The sequence below is a fragment of the Pseudoliparis swirei genome, chromosome 12, assembly GCF_029220125.1.
Source record: "Pseudoliparis swirei isolate HS2019 ecotype Mariana Trench chromosome 12, NWPU_hadal_v1, whole genome shotgun sequence".
Taxonomy (NCBI): Eukaryota; Metazoa; Chordata; class Actinopteri; order Perciformes; family Liparidae; genus Pseudoliparis; species Pseudoliparis swirei.
Window position 1 is genome coordinate 12747328 of NC_079399.1, and position 17274 is coordinate 12764601.

Below are 17274 nucleotides of genomic sequence, written 5' to 3' on the forward strand. Positions count from 1 at the left end.
AGGTTTCCTGTTTTGGCTACAGTATCTTCCAAAACTTGAACAAATCCTTGTTTGTGGTAACTTGCGGGTGACTAATTTCCCTCGATTGTAAAAGGTAGAAGCAGAAGTCAATATTATAATTGTATCATCACATCCCGTGCTGCAGATAAGTCTGGCAGCTGCGGGTCATAGAGAAGTCTCCACGCAGGAGCCGTTTCTGTGCAGGGAGCGGTGGTCGTGGTTGACGCAGCCTTCGCTGCGATGCACAATGAGCACCGGGAAGTATCGAGCGTCCTGGTAGGCCGGAGGGTTCTCCTCACTTGCCTGCTGACCTGACAGACAGTGCGTGCTCTCTGTGGGGCAGGGCCGCTCGTTCAGGCTCCCGCTGCTCCTCCACAGACACCTCCGCCTGGATCCGTACAACCGGCCCAGCGAGAAGCGGCTGGCGCTGAAGGGGATGCGGGGGCTCCCCGCGTTGCAGATGCTGAGGGCACTCCGAGAGAAGATGGAGGAGCTGCTGATGGCACGATGGCAGCTTTCACAGTTCTGCCTGTGGCCGCCATAGCCGCCACATACAGAGGAGTTGTTACAGCTTCCTGAGAGCTGAGCCAGATCCATGAGAACGGCCTCGGAGTAACTGGGCACCAGCTGCTGGTTGGAGCGGATGTGCCACTCCAACTCCGTGCTCTCGATTGTGTTGACTCGTGGGATGTGTCTGCATTGTGGTCGCTCCTCAGACGGGCTTACTGGCACAAAGTCAAACCCAAACAGCTTCTCTACATGGTAGTGTACACAGGCAGTGTGGTACTCGGTCAGCACCCGCAGAGGCCAGGAGAGCGTGAAAGCAGCTGCCACCCAGAAAGAGGAGTGGGCTGCGTACCAGGGAAGGTGATTAGGATCCGAAAAGGCAATCATATGCTCCTTAAAGTCGACATTCTTCAGGTGCATCCCCTCACGGGCCTCCATGTAGTCATCCAGGCCCTCATTCTCTGTGAAGAACCTGGCCCGCTGGGTCAGGTAAGAGTTTTCTGACTCCACATTGGCAAAGCTAAAGCACTTTGTGAACCTCAGCCTGGTGATGGGGAAGTCCTCCAGACCCAACAGGTTCTTTGCGATGTCCTTAACCCCACAGTTCCCATAATCAAACTCTGCCTCAGCCACGTGGCTGTTGACTCGCTCATGGTAGACCTGTGTGGTGGTGTAGGCATCTCCATTACGGTAGCGCGTCACCTGCCGCATCCTCCTGATGTAATGGTAGCTAATGGCCTTCCACCAGATGCAGGGCGTAGCCTGCTGCATGCGCTGGATGCGCTCCACCACACTGTCAACATCCACCTTGTACTGTAGCTCATCCCTGGTGTAGCAGTGCCAACACTCCACCAGGTAGACCACGTAGAGCATGACCAGGAAGGCCAAAGGGATGTAGATGTAGCCGTTGGAGCAGGGACTTTCGTGGTACATCATGGACTTCCCCTTGTAAGCGTTGTCGAAGGAGAGGCGCGTGACCTTGGTCACCTGGCACCAGGCCATCGCCCCGACGCAGCCGTACATCAGCAGGGACAGCAGCAGGCATTTCCAGTGAGTTTCCTGACACAAGGATTTAGTCAAGGACTGCTTCTGCGGCTGCTGCTACAAAGAAGATGAGAAGACAGCGATACGTCAATGGAACAATACTGTCGGTAGATTGCGTTTGTCGTGAGTAATGCCACAACAATTCCTCAGAATATAACTCCAGAACACTCAAAGCAGGATTTTATTTCCTGTAATTACACACTTGAATATATAATTGAGTGTGTCCTAAATATCTGTATGGTATAAAGTTAGAAAAAGTTTAAAAAGTAGTGGCTCGTGCATATGAAATATTTAAGGAAAGATTCTTCATTGTAAGTGCTTTGGCATAGTTTATGCATGAGCCGTGAGTCGATTGCTTATGCCTTGGTCTGTGGTTGTTATTATCAAAAAAAGTCACCCGCTCTTATAATTAAATCCAAGAAAAAATGGCTGATTAATGCAAAAAGTACCATGTTAGGAATATACGCAAAATAACGCCAGTAGCACGTTCGGTGTGCATGTGGCCATAGTGTGTGTGTTTGTATAAATAATATATTTTAGAATAGGAAAGGCGTAAAAGAGCAGAAATATTCTGAGAGGTAGATACAGCGTTGAATGTCACGCCAGCCAGAAAAAAGCAGCCGTTTGACTGTGGCAGCACAAAGCTGGAGCCACCCTGTATCACCGCGGGGCAGAGCAAGCCCCGGTGCCTGCATCAAGAGCTAGTCACGCTTTTTGGGAACCCTGCCCACAGAAACCTGGCAGAGATTAAAAAGCCCCAGGAAGGATGAATTATAACAAAATTCATTCAAATAATTTGCATTACAGACATTGCACATTGCAATGCAATTGCATTACAGACATATAGGCAGAGCCTACTTTATTATACACACTGATTCAGCTTTAAAAATATGGTTATCTTCTCCATCTCTTGCATAGGTCAGCCTCTACATATGTGCGACCACAGCAACAGCATCACTGCATTGATGTATTGAATTCAATGTGTCAGCTCTGGGCTCTTCGAGCTACAGACAAGCATAAATAATAGATGTTTTTCCTCCATAATTATCTCCTCCACCTTGGCCACATAGTCCCCAAGGCCCTTGCCAACCCAAGGCTCCACCCGACGGGATGAAAGGGATTAACATTGAAATTCCCCTTTGAGATTAACCTATTGCAGAAGGAGAGCATTCTGTACACGCTTAACAACTATAATCAATACAACATGACATACTTTGTGGCTCATGTTACACGTCACAGCCTCTGTTTAAACACCAGGAATAATGACAAACAGTTTGAGTAGAAGGAGACATTTTTAATGGAAACCAAATATACCTGTATGTGGCAGTATTTGATTAAAAATGTGCCATTGAATGAAAGTAGCAATATTATAATCTTAAAACAGCAGTCATATAAATGTGCAGGTATGTAAATTATTTTACAAAGTTCAATTGCACACCATCTTTCACCCTTAACATAAAGTAGTATACCAGAGATGAGGCTTCAAGAACAGTGAGTTGGATGCTGACTGGATTAATAATAACTTTAAAATTACATTTCAATGGAAAACTCCCTGCTTGATATCATTGAATCATATGGCAGAAAAGGAAGGAAGTGACTTATTTCATTAACTTGACCCCCACACACACACACACACACACACACACACACGCACACACACACAAACCCATGATAATTGTTACTTCTACAAGAAGGCACATGAAACCGTGATCAATATTCTTATTTTTGAAAATAAATGAATCAGTCAGAACCTTCACGGCTGGAGAAGCTTCATGACACCACTGTTGCCTTGAATTAAGTATCTCTCTCGGACACTTTCTCTTGATATAGTAAGACCAGCGGGGTTATATAAAAACCCTCTTGTGTAATGGATATGTAACTTATCCAACATGTGTGTTTGAAGGGGAAGAATATTCACAGTAAGTAGAGGGAGAGGGACACATATAGTGTTTCTACTGAGGTAATAGATCCCTAATTCATTAATATGTCTTCATGCAGGAAACATTTGAATGCGCTTATACCTCTGTTGTAATACAGTCAATAGGCGACAGAATATCCTTATTGAGATATTTCACTTCAGTTAAACTCACTGTCTGGAGAAAGACTTATTTGTCTTTAAAGTGACAAACCCACATAGATTGTGTTCCTGAAGAATTGTGTGTCAAAACATTTAAAGAAAATTATAGTTCTTATATTCTCTCATTATTGTGACATTGATATTAGGCAGTTTCAGTTATCTGCAGCCCCATTTGGACCCTTTCCAGGACGCACAAGGGGTCCCCAAGCCCCATTTTGGAAACGTGTCTATAAGCGGGAGACCAATATACATCAATGCACGTTCACGCTCTCGGGTGCGCGCTTGGACGCACAGGTTCATCTCCTGCATATTAGGCAATTACTACGATGCAATACAACTAATCTCCACGCGTTCTGTGCACGTCCCATTTTTAAACTCTAATCGCCAAAAACTGATGAGTGTAGCCGATTTTGATTTTTTTTTTTTAACTGGCCTTCACATTGCAAACAATGAGTCCTCACCTCCTCCCGGGGACTGTCCTGCTCCTCTTCAGGGACGGTGGTGGTGGTGCTGCTTTCACTGGCCGTTGCAGCCGACGCTGAGCACATGACGGCAACGGTACAACAGAAACCTGGTCATGGATCCCCTGGTGGGATGGAGGGATTCCAAATCAGGATGAAACATAAAGACATCGAGAACCCCTCTTGTGCATCACCCATAAGAAACTCGTACGGCCGTCGCCCCAGCAACGCTCAAAACATGCAGCATCCCAGCATCCTCCAGGTGGGCAGACGTCGCTGGGTATCCGCTACAGGAATCCTCTCATTGTGCCTCTGAAGACGTGCAAAAGAGGCTGAGTTTCCTCCTGCGAAGAGGGCTGCGAGGGATGCAATGTTAGGAAACGACAAAGGCGACAGTCAGCTCCTCTCCTGGTCGGCAGTGCCCCGAGCAGCCGGTGAAGCTGCGATGCTGCAAGACAAAGACGAAACGCAGCGGCACGTGTGAGCTGCCAGCCCGACACCACAATGTAAATAACACACACATCCCAGTTCAAGTAAATCACAACACACACAGAGGCGGGACTGCAGAGAGGGTCCCGCCCCCTGCATATCATTAGCTGCATGACCTTCGCAGTATGGACCAATTATGATAATAACAATGGTATCTCCTTTCAAAATGAAGGCTTCAATGAGGTAATAAATTTTAAAAAATTTAAGTTCCTTATTGCAACAATACACAGCTAAATACAGGCTGATGCTTGGTATTTTATATTTTAACATAATATTCATCCCCCACAGTAAACTCACTATTGAGCACCAAACACATACAGAAAAAAAACATAATGAATGTAATACAATAGGGCTTCGGTAATTGTGTAATGTTCAACAAGATAAATGATTAAGAATAGTAAGCACATAATAATTCTGAGCCTGACAGCCATTTCAAGCCACTGTTTAAAGATGTAAGGTATGATTGGTTCATGCTTGGTTTATATTTTGTCTTGTTGTTTTTTGTTAAATATGTGATTTATCTATGTCATTCATAAATTCATAAATAGTCTGTTTAATCACAGAAACACTGATGAATCTATAATGCTTCCAGCACTGTTAATGCTCCTATTGTATATTGTGCATTCCTTCTATTTCTATTTCACCTTTGTAAACAGCACTATTACAGGAACCCTGTACCATATACAATCCTTATTAATCGTAGCAAACGTATCGACATTGAACTGGACACCTGGCATAACATTAAACAGATGGCGGTTATTGGCAGCAGTAAAGGTTTCTCTCTGACAGTCAGGATTGTTTTATAGAGGAATCTGGTCCTCAGCAGTAGTGAGCCCTCTAATGGCCAAACAACAAACAAGCATTTTCAAGAAAGAAAAGGAAACAAGAAATGATAGTTGAGTTATTCGTGAACTTTCGGGAGGTCAAAAGTGCAACTTTAAACTCTGCTTATCTTTCCTTGGAGGCCACAACTCAAGACAGAAAATATGGGGTAAGGAGGAGGAAGACGACGGCTCCACAACCCGCTGATAGTTCTGGGAGAGGATGTGGACATGGTGGAGTAGTACAAGTTCCTGCGGGTGACTCCATCGACAACAGACTGAACTGGAAGGCCAACATCAACACTGTGTACAAGAAGGGGAGGAGTCGACTTCGATCATTTGATGTGTGCAGCAAGATGTTAGAGATGTTCTGTCTGTTATGGCAAGTGCTCTGTACTTCTCCGTAGTCTGCTGGGGGAGCAGCGGAGTAAATGAATGAACAAATGAATAAAGTATCTATCTATCTATCTATCTATCAAATATCAAATATCATTTTGTTTGACTGAGACTATATGACTGAGATATACAACAATTAAATAAGTTCTATAGGTTTTTATGTGAGATTTATGTAAACTGGCTTTTTCAAGTTATTCCCTATAATAAAGTGCCTACATGTGTGTTCATGCCGCAACCAGTAACAAGCCTGCTGCAGTCAAGAGGAGGACTTCTAGGAATTTTTAATATGACATTTCCAGTTTATTCAGGATTTTTAAATACTTATTGTTGAATTGCAAATCATGTGTGATTGATCTGGTTTCCAATTGTTTGTTCTTTAACTACAAATCATAATCATACTTTATTTTTTGCCAACCATTTTGACCATGAGTTCAGTCATTTTCATCAATCTTTCATTAGTGTTACATGCTAATGTAATTCAAACAAAGACATTTTCTGTTCATATTCTACTTCATCACAAGGGTGTTTAATATGTTGTATAACATTTATTCCCCTACATAAATATACACTGTACATGCTTTTTTAAAGCTGTCTTCACACTACTAATAATACAATTCAGTGGAGGAATTGTAATTTTATTGTTGGGGATATTTGGAGTTTGTACCTTATTGATATGTAATATGTTTCTCTATATTAAACTCATTGAATTTGTGGTAATTTTTCAAATACACATTTATTTTGAAAATCCAATCTTTTCCGCTTTTACTTTGTTGGATGTTGACGCTCAGTGGAAGTTATGTGTGGCGCGAGCGTGTGTACGTGTGCGTGTGTTTGCTCACGCGCACTGGGGATTCCCCCGCTTGACAAAAACAGCTTCGCCTTTCATTGCTCGGCCTGGAGCTCACGCTGTTACCGGATATCTTGACGAAGGGCGGCCGCTTCTCTACTTCCAGCTAGATTTGAACCCTTTTCACGAAGTTCGGAATGACCATACCGTAGTTTGAAACTTTAAAACTCACTTTTAATCGATTAAAAGTGAAGACCTGCTGCTGTGAGGTAATGTAGTAGCGGCCAGTGGCATGAAACGAAGCGGCGCATTGCTCTGGGTTTTCAAAGGAGCGGCGGTTTCCTCAGGTGTGAGTCGGCTTTCCTCGGACTCCGGTCACATCCCCGAGAGCCGAGAGGCGACTACACCCGAGAGTCGGCGTTAAATCCTCGCGGAAGGAGGGAGGGGGAACCCAGCGAGGCCACCGCGACCATGGCGAGCGACGACTGTAGGAAAGATGACTTGTTGGAGGATAACCGCACGGACTCGGGCATTGACTCGTATCGCTCCATGCTGAAGTCGGAGGAGCCCCGGGAGCCGAGCGCCGACTTCAGCGGGGCGAGGGACAAGTTTTCCGGCGGGGAGGAGCGCCTGGACTCAGCCTACGGCTCCTCGTCCATCACGGTCGAGAGCCTGTCGGAGATAGTAGCGGACTGCACGCTGTCCAGCGCCCCGGAGGAGCACGCGCAGAGCTCTGATGTCACTGAGCAGGAGGTGAACGTGCTCACCACTATCACTGAAGATGGAGACACGTATGTGCTTGTTCATTTTCTCAATTCCTTATGCACGAGCACAACTTTTCAGAGCATGTCTGGGTCTTTGAACGCCCCACTGCTGGGGGAAGTTTACACTCGGTGCCTTGCGTTTGAACAATGTTTCCCTCAGTTTTGGGGCCAACTCTAAATGTTGTATCATCCTCTCTTGTTAATGTATTTCCAATGTCCACTTCAACGGCCCCATCACCTGCTTTCTTTCAACACTATAGGGTGGTTAGGGCTGCAACTAATAATGATTTAAACGGTACATGTTTCAATTGTATCTATAAAATGAGAGAAAATACAACAACATCCCTCATAAATTCTTAAAGTTCAATAGGACACCTTTTTTTAAATGTCTTGTTTTATCCAACTAACAACCATAAATCCTTAAATATTCCTCTTACAATTATCGAAAACATAGAGAAAAAAATAAAATCCTCACATGTGAGAAGCTGGAGGGAATTATATGGCATTGTTGCGTAAAAAAATCTAAATGCTGGTTCATTTTCTGTAGTTTCAGCTCTACTGGCTGCTAAAAAACGTATCTTTTATTCCACGGGAGATGATGAGATGATATAATATTCCCATAAATGGAAGTCAATTGACGGAGTCTAAATGACATTGAGTTTGAGGCACAGCTCTTCCTGCGATCATTGTTTTGAAGGGGATTTCATAGCGGTGTGATACTGCACTTTTTGTAATGAACTTTGTCCTTGTCATGAATGTGGACAGACTCCTGTGATACGTGTCTCAGTGAGTAAACAGAAGTGAAACAGAAATTCCTGGACTTCCCCATGCAGACAAAACGCATGCAATGAGGCAGCAACGTGGACGGCTTTGATCCAAGAAACTTGTTGATCAGGATAGGACAGTGTGAGCGTGATTGTATTGGTGGTTCCCACAATTCACTGCTGTTTGTCTTTCTTCTATTTCTTTCTTCTGCCAGACTTCAATGTCAGCTGTCTCAATGGCTGTTTGCGTCAATGAAACTGGCTCACTTTGCACACAATCACCCCAACCTTCACGAAGCCTTATCAGCTCGTGTTTCTTGTGTGACCAGCTCATCTTGTCATCAGTCTTTTGACGTAAAAGCAGGCCTACTAATGACTCCCGCAGCCTCTATTGTGCTGGTTGACGTCGTCCCCAGCATTGTAGAAGCCTTGTTGCGTCTCTGACCTCTTTTCATTTCCACTTGCTGGTTGTTGGGGCCACATGGTTTCATTCTCACGCCATAACTATAGATACCTGGGAGGGGGGAAACGCACCTGAAACACCACCCTGTGCTGCTTGATTTGAAGAGAATTCGAAACATGACTTTTTTCTCCCCCGTGGGATTTTTTAGTTCTTATTCATTCAAGTTTTACTCAAACCAGGAAGTCCCTTTCACACAAAGAGGTTTGCTCACAGCCCGGAATAGTTGTTCACCAGCTCTTATTCTGCAGACATTCGAATCAGGCAGTTTTAGCTCCATGTCATGATACTTTTGTGTGAGACACATTATCAGTGCACATACAACCATTATTGAGATACTTTAGTGATTGATTAATTTCTATTCAACACAGATATTTGAATCGAAAAACTGTTCAGTTTTCTGTCAGTTCAGCTGTTTCTAGTTTTAAATTGGTCTAAAATGCTTTAGCCGACATGTTTTTGTTTGTTTTGTTTATGTGTGTGTAAATTTTATGTACTGCACACACTACTGCAATAATTATCAACCTTGTTCTTGATTATTGATTCACTGTTCAGTCTATAAAACACCAGATAAGACTGAAAAACGCTCACCACATTTTTCCAGAGGCCGTAGTCAAATTCAATCAAAGTGGAAACAGTCAAAGGCTTAAAGTTGTTCAATTTAGAAAAGCAGAACATTCTAACGAAATGAATACCAACTAATTGAAAAATATGACACATTTGATCAATGATCAAAATAGTTGCTGATACAATGTCTGTCAATTGACTAATTGTTCAGCTCCAAATATTTGGTAACACTGTTTTGTGACCAGCTCCCTCTTAAAGAGTTGTCATGTCAGAGCACACTTTGCAAACCAGAAACGCAGAATTGGTGTTGTGGTTGTTTACTTCAAATTATTGCAAGACATCTGGAAAATAATCAATTAATTAATTAATTAATAATCTTTATTCTGAGGCTTTGGCAACACGTTACGATTGTGTCAAATCGTGACTAACCCTTTGATTCCAACCCCTGATAAAGTGTTTTGCGTCCCAATGAATGTATTTGAACACATTTTGAAGGATTAATAGTTGACTTCCACTTCTATAAAAGTCAAACAAGGATCATAATCATCATTGTTTAGCGAAATAAAAATACAAGTTTAATTTATCAACCGGTTAAAAGGCATACGTAATATATCATTGTTGTTACTGTGATTTCTGACAATTATGTGTATCAGTCAAAACATTACTTATTATATTATTAATTTGAATGGCGTACGAAATTAATTCAAGTTAAAACTCCTCCGAGATGTGTGTATTAAACTGAATGACATGTCTGTGCAGGATGGATGTGATGAACGGCACTTTTGGCTGGATGCTGGTGTAAGAGAGAAATTAGACATAGATAAAGAGAGATTGCTGAATTGATAAACAGTATTTCAACTCTTTGCTGATCTTGAAGGGAGCACAGTAACTGCAGAAACATACATTTTGCATTGCACTGTTCGCTTAAATAGAATAGCATCCTCAGCCCGACACTGAAGGCAACTTGATGCTAAACTTTAATTTGAATCTTATTAATCGTTTTACAGATGAGGATCTTTGTATTGTCCTAGTTTTGTCTAAATTAAATGTTTGTTTGCTACAGCCTCCCACTAAGAGGTGCTTTTAATGCCTCTTTACTTTAACATCGCTCCATACCGTTTTACAAAATTATACGAAAAGGTTATTGTATTGCTCAATACCACAACCACTAAATCAACATTTTGAGGGAGTCTATTGAGATGAATGCTTATAATAATTGTGAGGCAACACTTTCTGTCCGTTCTTTTTCACTGTTGGGTGATAATTGTATGTACAATGCAACGTAACTCAAGTTTGCTGGTTTTTGCAATCATGATGGGTAACGATGTTTATCTTTTCTTTGCCACTCCTGTAGAATCCTGCACTTAGCAATCATCCATGAAGACAAAGTCATTGCTCAACAGTTGATACAGCTATTCCCAAAAGAAGTCCTGGACATACAAAACGACTTGTACCAGGTGAGTGCATCCTGACCCTTTCTACTACACAAGCAGCCTCTACTGGAACTTTTGGATCCGGAGTGACTTCCTCCCAGTCTTGTGTCTTGATTGTGGAACCAGTGGCATTATTTATATCTCGATAGTTCGAGAGAGCTGATGTTCCTCTTTATTTGCAGTCCGTCCTCTCTCATGGACGTCACTGTGGGTGGTTCCCGTGTTAACTCATAAGGGACTTGAACGGAAACTCCCCTCCTCTACCTCCTGTAGAAATGGCACCACAGGGAGCTGTGGAGTTTATCCTACTGAGGCTGTGGGTGTAGAAATTGTTCCAGTCCTTCAAACTTATGTAGAAACCAAAAATAAAGACTGAGCTAACTGACAGAAGTGTCAGAAGGAAAAGACTCAGCACTTAATGCAGTGACTCAGCCTTTCTGGGGCCTAATTTCTTCTAAATAGTTATTTAAAAACCTCACGTTTAGATACATTACCAAAACAAATTATTCTTAACCCGTCAGTGAATAAATGAAAATCTCTCCTAAATCGTTTGAATACTGATTAGGAAATGACTCTTTTGTTATTATTTTTTTATTTTTTATTACAAAGAAACCTACCTGATCAGGTCTGCAACTATCTGTTATTGACATTGTAGAATAGTTATTTTACTTTTTGTGGAATTTTAGTTTTTTTGGATCGTGAAAAGAGTCTTCAAATTGTTTTAGTCCAACTGAGCAATCTAAAATCAATCCATCGATCTTTAATTAAATAATCAATCATTTGATTGACCTAACATTCTGGCGTTGGTTATGATAAATAGTTTGTATTTCATTTAACTTGCAGTTTGATAGCACGACACATCCTTTTGTCTTTTGTGACCCTCAGAGCTCTTTGCACCTGGCCACCTACCTGAACCTGACAGACGTGGTGAAGGGCCTGGTGGAGAAAGGGGCCAGTTTGGCGCTGCAGGACCATGAGGGGAACACAGCACTCCATGTGGCCTGCCAGCATGGGCAGACAGACTGCGCCACCGAAATGACCGGAGAGGTTTCCCCCAGCAAGCTGGCGCCGGTCCTCGAGACCCAGAACTGGAGAGGTGAGGACAAATACGATCTCTTGCAGGGCTTTATTCAGCCAATAATCTATTTCTGTTATGTTGGCGCATTTCTATGTGGGATTATTTGAATTTGAACCTCACAGATTATTCAACTCGGATGTTGAGTGTCTCTAAATACATTATGACCTTTTTTTTTGCATTTAGGCTAAGAAGTGTCTTTTATGTTGTCAGAAATGTGAAAATAAATAATAGATGTTGTTGCCATTGCTAAACCAATATAGCATGAAAGGAAACATTATATTTCGAAATAATAGAAATTCAGTTTTGTTAACTCTAGCTTTAGGGGGACCAGTATTTTCTGGTCCCATAGCTTTGTTTAGCAACAGTTGTAAGGGTGGCACAGATGTGGGGTGTTTGCTAAATCAATTTGTAGTAGAATTGTAGATATGCAGCACGTCTTCTTGATTTCTTTTTTTGTTTTTTTTTTGTTTGGAAAAACATACTTAAAAAAAAAAAAAGTTCAGTCTCTTACAGCCCTCAAAATGAACCCCATGTTACATATTTGAACCAAAGTGTGCCCTTGCAGGTCTGGCCTGTCTTCACTTGGCTGCACTGAACAGGCAACATCCGATTATGAAGCTGCTGGTGAAAAAGGGAGCAGACTTGAATATCCAGGTTAGTGTGTGAAATGACTCCTTACTGAACTACGTCATATGGCTTATTATCGTCTTTTAAAAACACAGCTCTACTTAAATGGCCAATACACACTAAATCTGTTATCTCACAGAATATAAAGTAGAACTTTTCTGTTGCTATGTAACTCGGTGTGAAATTACCTTCAAGTCGACCCCGGAGGCTTCTATCTGCAGCCAGCTGACCCTGACCTGCCACCTCTAAGGTTGAAGCGATGTGTCATACATGTGTCTCTCTCTGCATATATTTTAAAGAAAGAAAGTGTAGATGATGAGAGAACTTTTAAAAGTTTGTTCAATTAGTTTCTGTTTAGTGTTTTCTAGTAGTGTCATTCACATAATCCAGTACCAGTATTTATATACTGTTTACTGCACCCTGGCCTCATGTTGTGTTCTTGTCTAAATCTGCTGCCCCCGTGCAATGCTGATAGTGATATGCGCTGAGCTCTGGGTTTCCTGTAGGATTCATGGTGACATAATTAGATTTGAGATATGATTAGGCTGGCCAGCCACTCTTAACTATCTACTGATGGAAGGGAACATGGCAGTCAGTCCCAAAACTACCCCAGACATTCCTCTCGGTTAAAATTACTGGCCAAAGATGTCACTGTGCCTCACATCCAGCTTTTAAAAGAAAATTATAATAATTAATATTATTGTCACCTACTATATCATTTTCTTCCAAGTTTGCATCGTGCAACATTAGAAGAAACCGGTCCATACAAACGGAAACATATTAATTTAAATGACTTCATCAATCTCTGATTACTATTTTTTTCATCGACGCTCTTGCAGGAAGGTACAAGTGGAAAAACAGCACTTCATCTCGCCACGGAGCTGCATGACATCACATCAGTGAAGCTGCTGCTCAGCAGGGGAGCCAATGTGGATGCTGCCATGTTTAACGGCTGCACTTCCCTGCATCTCGCAGTGGGGAGGCAGGACGCCGCCATCGCCAACCTCCTTTGCCAGTCTGGCGCTGACACGATGCTGCGAAACATGGAGGACGAAACGGCGCTGGATCTGGCGGACGGCAACGATGATGTAAGTTATTGTGATTGACAGTTGCATGAATGAACATCAGCGTTAACTGGACCACCCTACAGAGTGCCATAGACCACCATTAGAACACCAATGAGCCACACTGGATGACATGTTCCTTCGATATGAGGAACATGGGCATTCTGATATATTTGTAATTATTTCAACATACACAATTCTGCTTTCATTAATATATATATGTATTAATACGCAGGTGAAAATAGTCCCAGACAAAAGCACTATTTACACCTGTTTCAGTAGCATTTGCTTAAAAAAACAACTGCCCATCTGTTTTAGAAAATTACAATGCCTTTTTAGAAAAGGTAATATAATTGTAACTCGTTTTTTAGGGATTGTGTAGAAGGAAACATTTTGAGACTGACGGAGTAGATGAGCCAGAAAGTGTGGAAGATGGAATGAAACCTTGTTTGGGATTTGTTGTCAATAATAAAACGTGTAGAATAACAACATCCCTATCTTTTTAATGTTCCTCGCCTCATAATGAACTGTGAGCGGCATTTATTCTCAACTTTACTTTCATGACTTCAACTGCAACACTTGCATTCCTACACTGGGAGTCAGATATTTAGTTTATCCTGTCAGACAATTAGAAAAAAACATCAGTAAAATTTAACTTTTTGTATCCTTGTCTTTCAGATTCTGGCTCTATTTCCTTTTGACGACATCCAGATCTCTGGGAGGTCGGTGGTCAGTGTGAAGTTTTGAGCTCGATCGTAGGCTTAACAATAATCTAAACTTTTTTCTGGAGCGGCTAAAACCTTTTGATTTCTTAAAAAAAAAAAAAGCTGCATTTGAGTGGGACGTTTTCATTTAATAGAGCTTCTTTTTGTATTCATTCTGATTTGATTTAGCATTTATCTTTTATGTGCACGTATAAATCTTACTTCCCTCTGACAAAGAGAGTGATTCTGCCTAATTAATTAATTGAACACAACAAATCGATGTTCCTGAGTCATTGGTTACGCATCGTTTCCGCATGGAAGGGGTCGGAACAAAAGCCAAACTGTCAACATGTTCAATGTCCATCAAAAATTCTACCTCTTAATCACATTGACCTAGTTTTAATGGCTATAAATTGAACATTCAAATTGCTTTGTTTCATAGTTTCTCAAACTTTATCAGTTCATTTATGCGTATTTTTCCACTGCTTTTCATTGTTGCCACATAAATACTTTTTGTGGAGCAAAATTAATGTTCCATTTACTAAATGTAAAACTAACTGTGTGTTCCAAAGAGACTTGCAATCCTACGAAGACAAACTAATCACATTCTGCTATTTATTAGAAGAGTGGTAGTCCAAATTAAAATGTAATATATGACACAACATGCAGCTTCATCCTTTTGATTGTTTTCGGTTCGCTGGTTCATGTTGTGAAGCGGTTTTCTCTATTTATCTCATCTAGTCTTTAATCTGCAGTAACTGTTCATTTACTTTGGTGTCTAATTACACTGCCATGTTTAGTTAATATATGCATTTGTTTATTTTGTAATAAAATTTAAAAGAATTCACTACATATACTTTTGTCTGGGTAGAAAAAGTTACAATTTTGTTTGAATGTATTTCTTTGGTATGTGTACACACCCAAACTCATAATCCAATGTCTGCTCTGCAGTAGTAGCATCAGGTTTATCAAAAATCTTGATAAAATATATTGCAGGTGATAAGGGAGACATTAGGTAATTAAATGAGCTTTTGGAGTCCTTTTTAAGCTCATTTGTTAAAAAATCTGTATTTTCTTCTTTGCTTTTCTTCTTGGACCCATGCACATCCAGTAAATCACTAGTGATAGAGTAAAGTGCACACTTCACGACAAAATGATGGTCTTTGTTTCCTGTCAGCTGCTTTTGTTCGGTGTATCTTTTGTCCTCCTGTAAGTGGCTCCTTCCTCATTGCCCTTACATCACAATGACTGTGGAGCGGCTGGAAATTCCACTCAACTCTTATCTCTTTTTAAATCACATGACGATAGCAGAGCAGGTTGAATACTAAGCTGGCAAAAGGTCATTAGCCAGAATAAAAAAACAAAAACAACAACTCATTACACACATTACAATGTCCTTTTTCTCTGGTCAGGTAAACGGTGCTGTGAGCATTTGACAGAAGCAAATTCATGTGCAGAAACAACTTCTTATGGTAACGGCTTCTAAATAGACAACGCTCTGTGGTAAACGGCTCGAACAGAGTTGTGAAACTATACCTACTTCCCCACTGAGCCTGAAGCTGCTCGTGTGATGAATACAATGCACTGTAGATCATGCTGGTGTTGCCACCAAACGGCAACACCAGCATGACCTACAGTTTTACTTTAGTAATACTGCATGTTTTCGCTCTATAAATGAGAAAGGTATTTGCTTTATTTATAAATCATTAAACATGTGATGGCTTAATGTAATATGAATATATATTTTTTAGTGCTGTGAAAAATAATGCGTTAACGCATTATGATTAAATTACAGCATTAATTAGTTAGTTTTTTTTAACGCATGCGCAGAATGAGCTTCCAATAGGTCTGTTGGTCGTCTCTAACCAGCAGCATGTCATTTCTGTCTACGTATCGCGTTAACATGTCTCGGCTCTCCGTCTCGCGCGCCTCAGAGCTCCGATGCCGGCGCCTCAGAGCAACCCCCCCCCCGTAGGTGGACGTCACAAAAGCTGACGCTACATATGGAGTGAGTACCAAACACCATCTCCCGGTACTCACCTGAGTAACTCACTGAAAAAGTTATGTACACCCCTGTGTATAAATGTTTATATCCGTCTTTTGTCATAAATCTTTATGTTCTCACAAAAATATACCGAGAATATCGGTAATATGTGATTAATCATGATTAATCCACAGAAACCTATGATTAATTTGATTACAATTTTTAATCGTTTCACAGCGATAATATTTTTGCTTTAACACACACATTTCCAACAACTTTTTGTAGGCTATGTAATTCTGGCCCAAAGGATGTAAGGGCAAGACAAATTATAGAATATGTATTACATAAAAGCATTTGTGGGAGAAGATCATTTATTTGAGGAATTAAAGTGGAAATATAGAAACAACCACTACAAGTAAAAGTCTTGCATTGACCTTTTCCACAGCAGACATTTTGACATGTCATACCAGAAGAAAGTGCAGATGTAAGTAGTAACAATGCATTCCTTTTAGATGTGTCAATTGTAGCTCATGCTCACTCAATGACGTTGCTTACTTTCATAGAACAGAGCTGTCATTAACAGTATCAGCTCCACCTGTACTTTCACGGCTTATTGTTACTTAACCCTTGTGTTGCCTTAGGGTCATTTTGACCCGAATCAATATTACACCCTCCCCCCGCCTTAGGATTAATTTGACCCCATTCAATGTTTAATGTCGGTGTTGTTTCGGTGGTCAACAAACAAACATAAAGTGCCTCACACTTAAACTTGGAAAACAATATTAATTCTAATAATTTTCTGGAGGTTTTAATTGCTGGCGTCAAATTGAACCCAAAGGGTAAAATATGTTAGTAAATATAAAGGTAACAGGAGGGTGAAACATTGAATCGGGTCAAAATGACCCAAAGGCGGGGGGAGGGTGTAATATTGATTCGGGTCAAAATGACCCTAAGGCAACACAAGGGTTAAGTACATTATATTTTCTGCCGAGTATCCAAAGTAATGATACTCATTTAGCAGAATAGACACTTTTATTCTGCTGTGTTCATATGCGTATCACTTCTCTTCGCTTTGGCTTAATATGTTAATTTTACTGATCATTTTAACTCCTTAACTTATTGCTGGGTACAGCTTCTGGCACAACTTAAGCTACTTCAAAATGTGTGGTGTGGACCTGTTATGTTGGTCCCTCAGGCAAGTGTTCCTGGAGTTTGACCTTTTACTTTATTGCTTAACCGATGAGCAC

The 17274-nt window shown here is 41.2% G+C and overlaps 2 protein-coding genes across 2 annotated transcripts; one reads left to right on the forward strand and one right to left on the reverse strand.

Moving 5' to 3' along the window:
* Positions 1-165: 165 nt before the first annotated feature.
* On the reverse strand, positions 166-7956 carry tmem151ba (transmembrane protein 151Ba). The gene is made up of 3 exons (XM_056428264.1): positions 7822-7956; positions 4090-4537; positions 166-1608 (listed from the first exon to the last, which is right to left on the reverse strand). The coding sequence occupies exons 2-3, from the start codon at positions 4174-4176 to the stop codon at positions 166-168; spliced, it is 1530 nt and encodes a 509-aa protein (XP_056284239.1). The 5' UTR covers positions 4177-4537; positions 7822-7956.
* On the forward strand, positions 6668-14890 carry nfkbie (nuclear factor of kappa light polypeptide gene enhancer in B-cells inhibitor, epsilon). Its single transcript, XM_056428267.1, has 6 exons — positions 6668-7373; positions 10492-10594; positions 11456-11666; positions 12214-12302; positions 13115-13363; positions 14018-14890. Exons 1-6 carry the CDS (start codon positions 7054-7056, stop codon positions 14084-14086), a joined length of 1041 nt encoding a protein of 346 aa, XP_056284242.1. The 5' UTR covers positions 6668-7053; the 3' UTR covers positions 14087-14890.
* The last annotated feature ends 2384 nt before the right edge of the window (positions 14891-17274 follow it).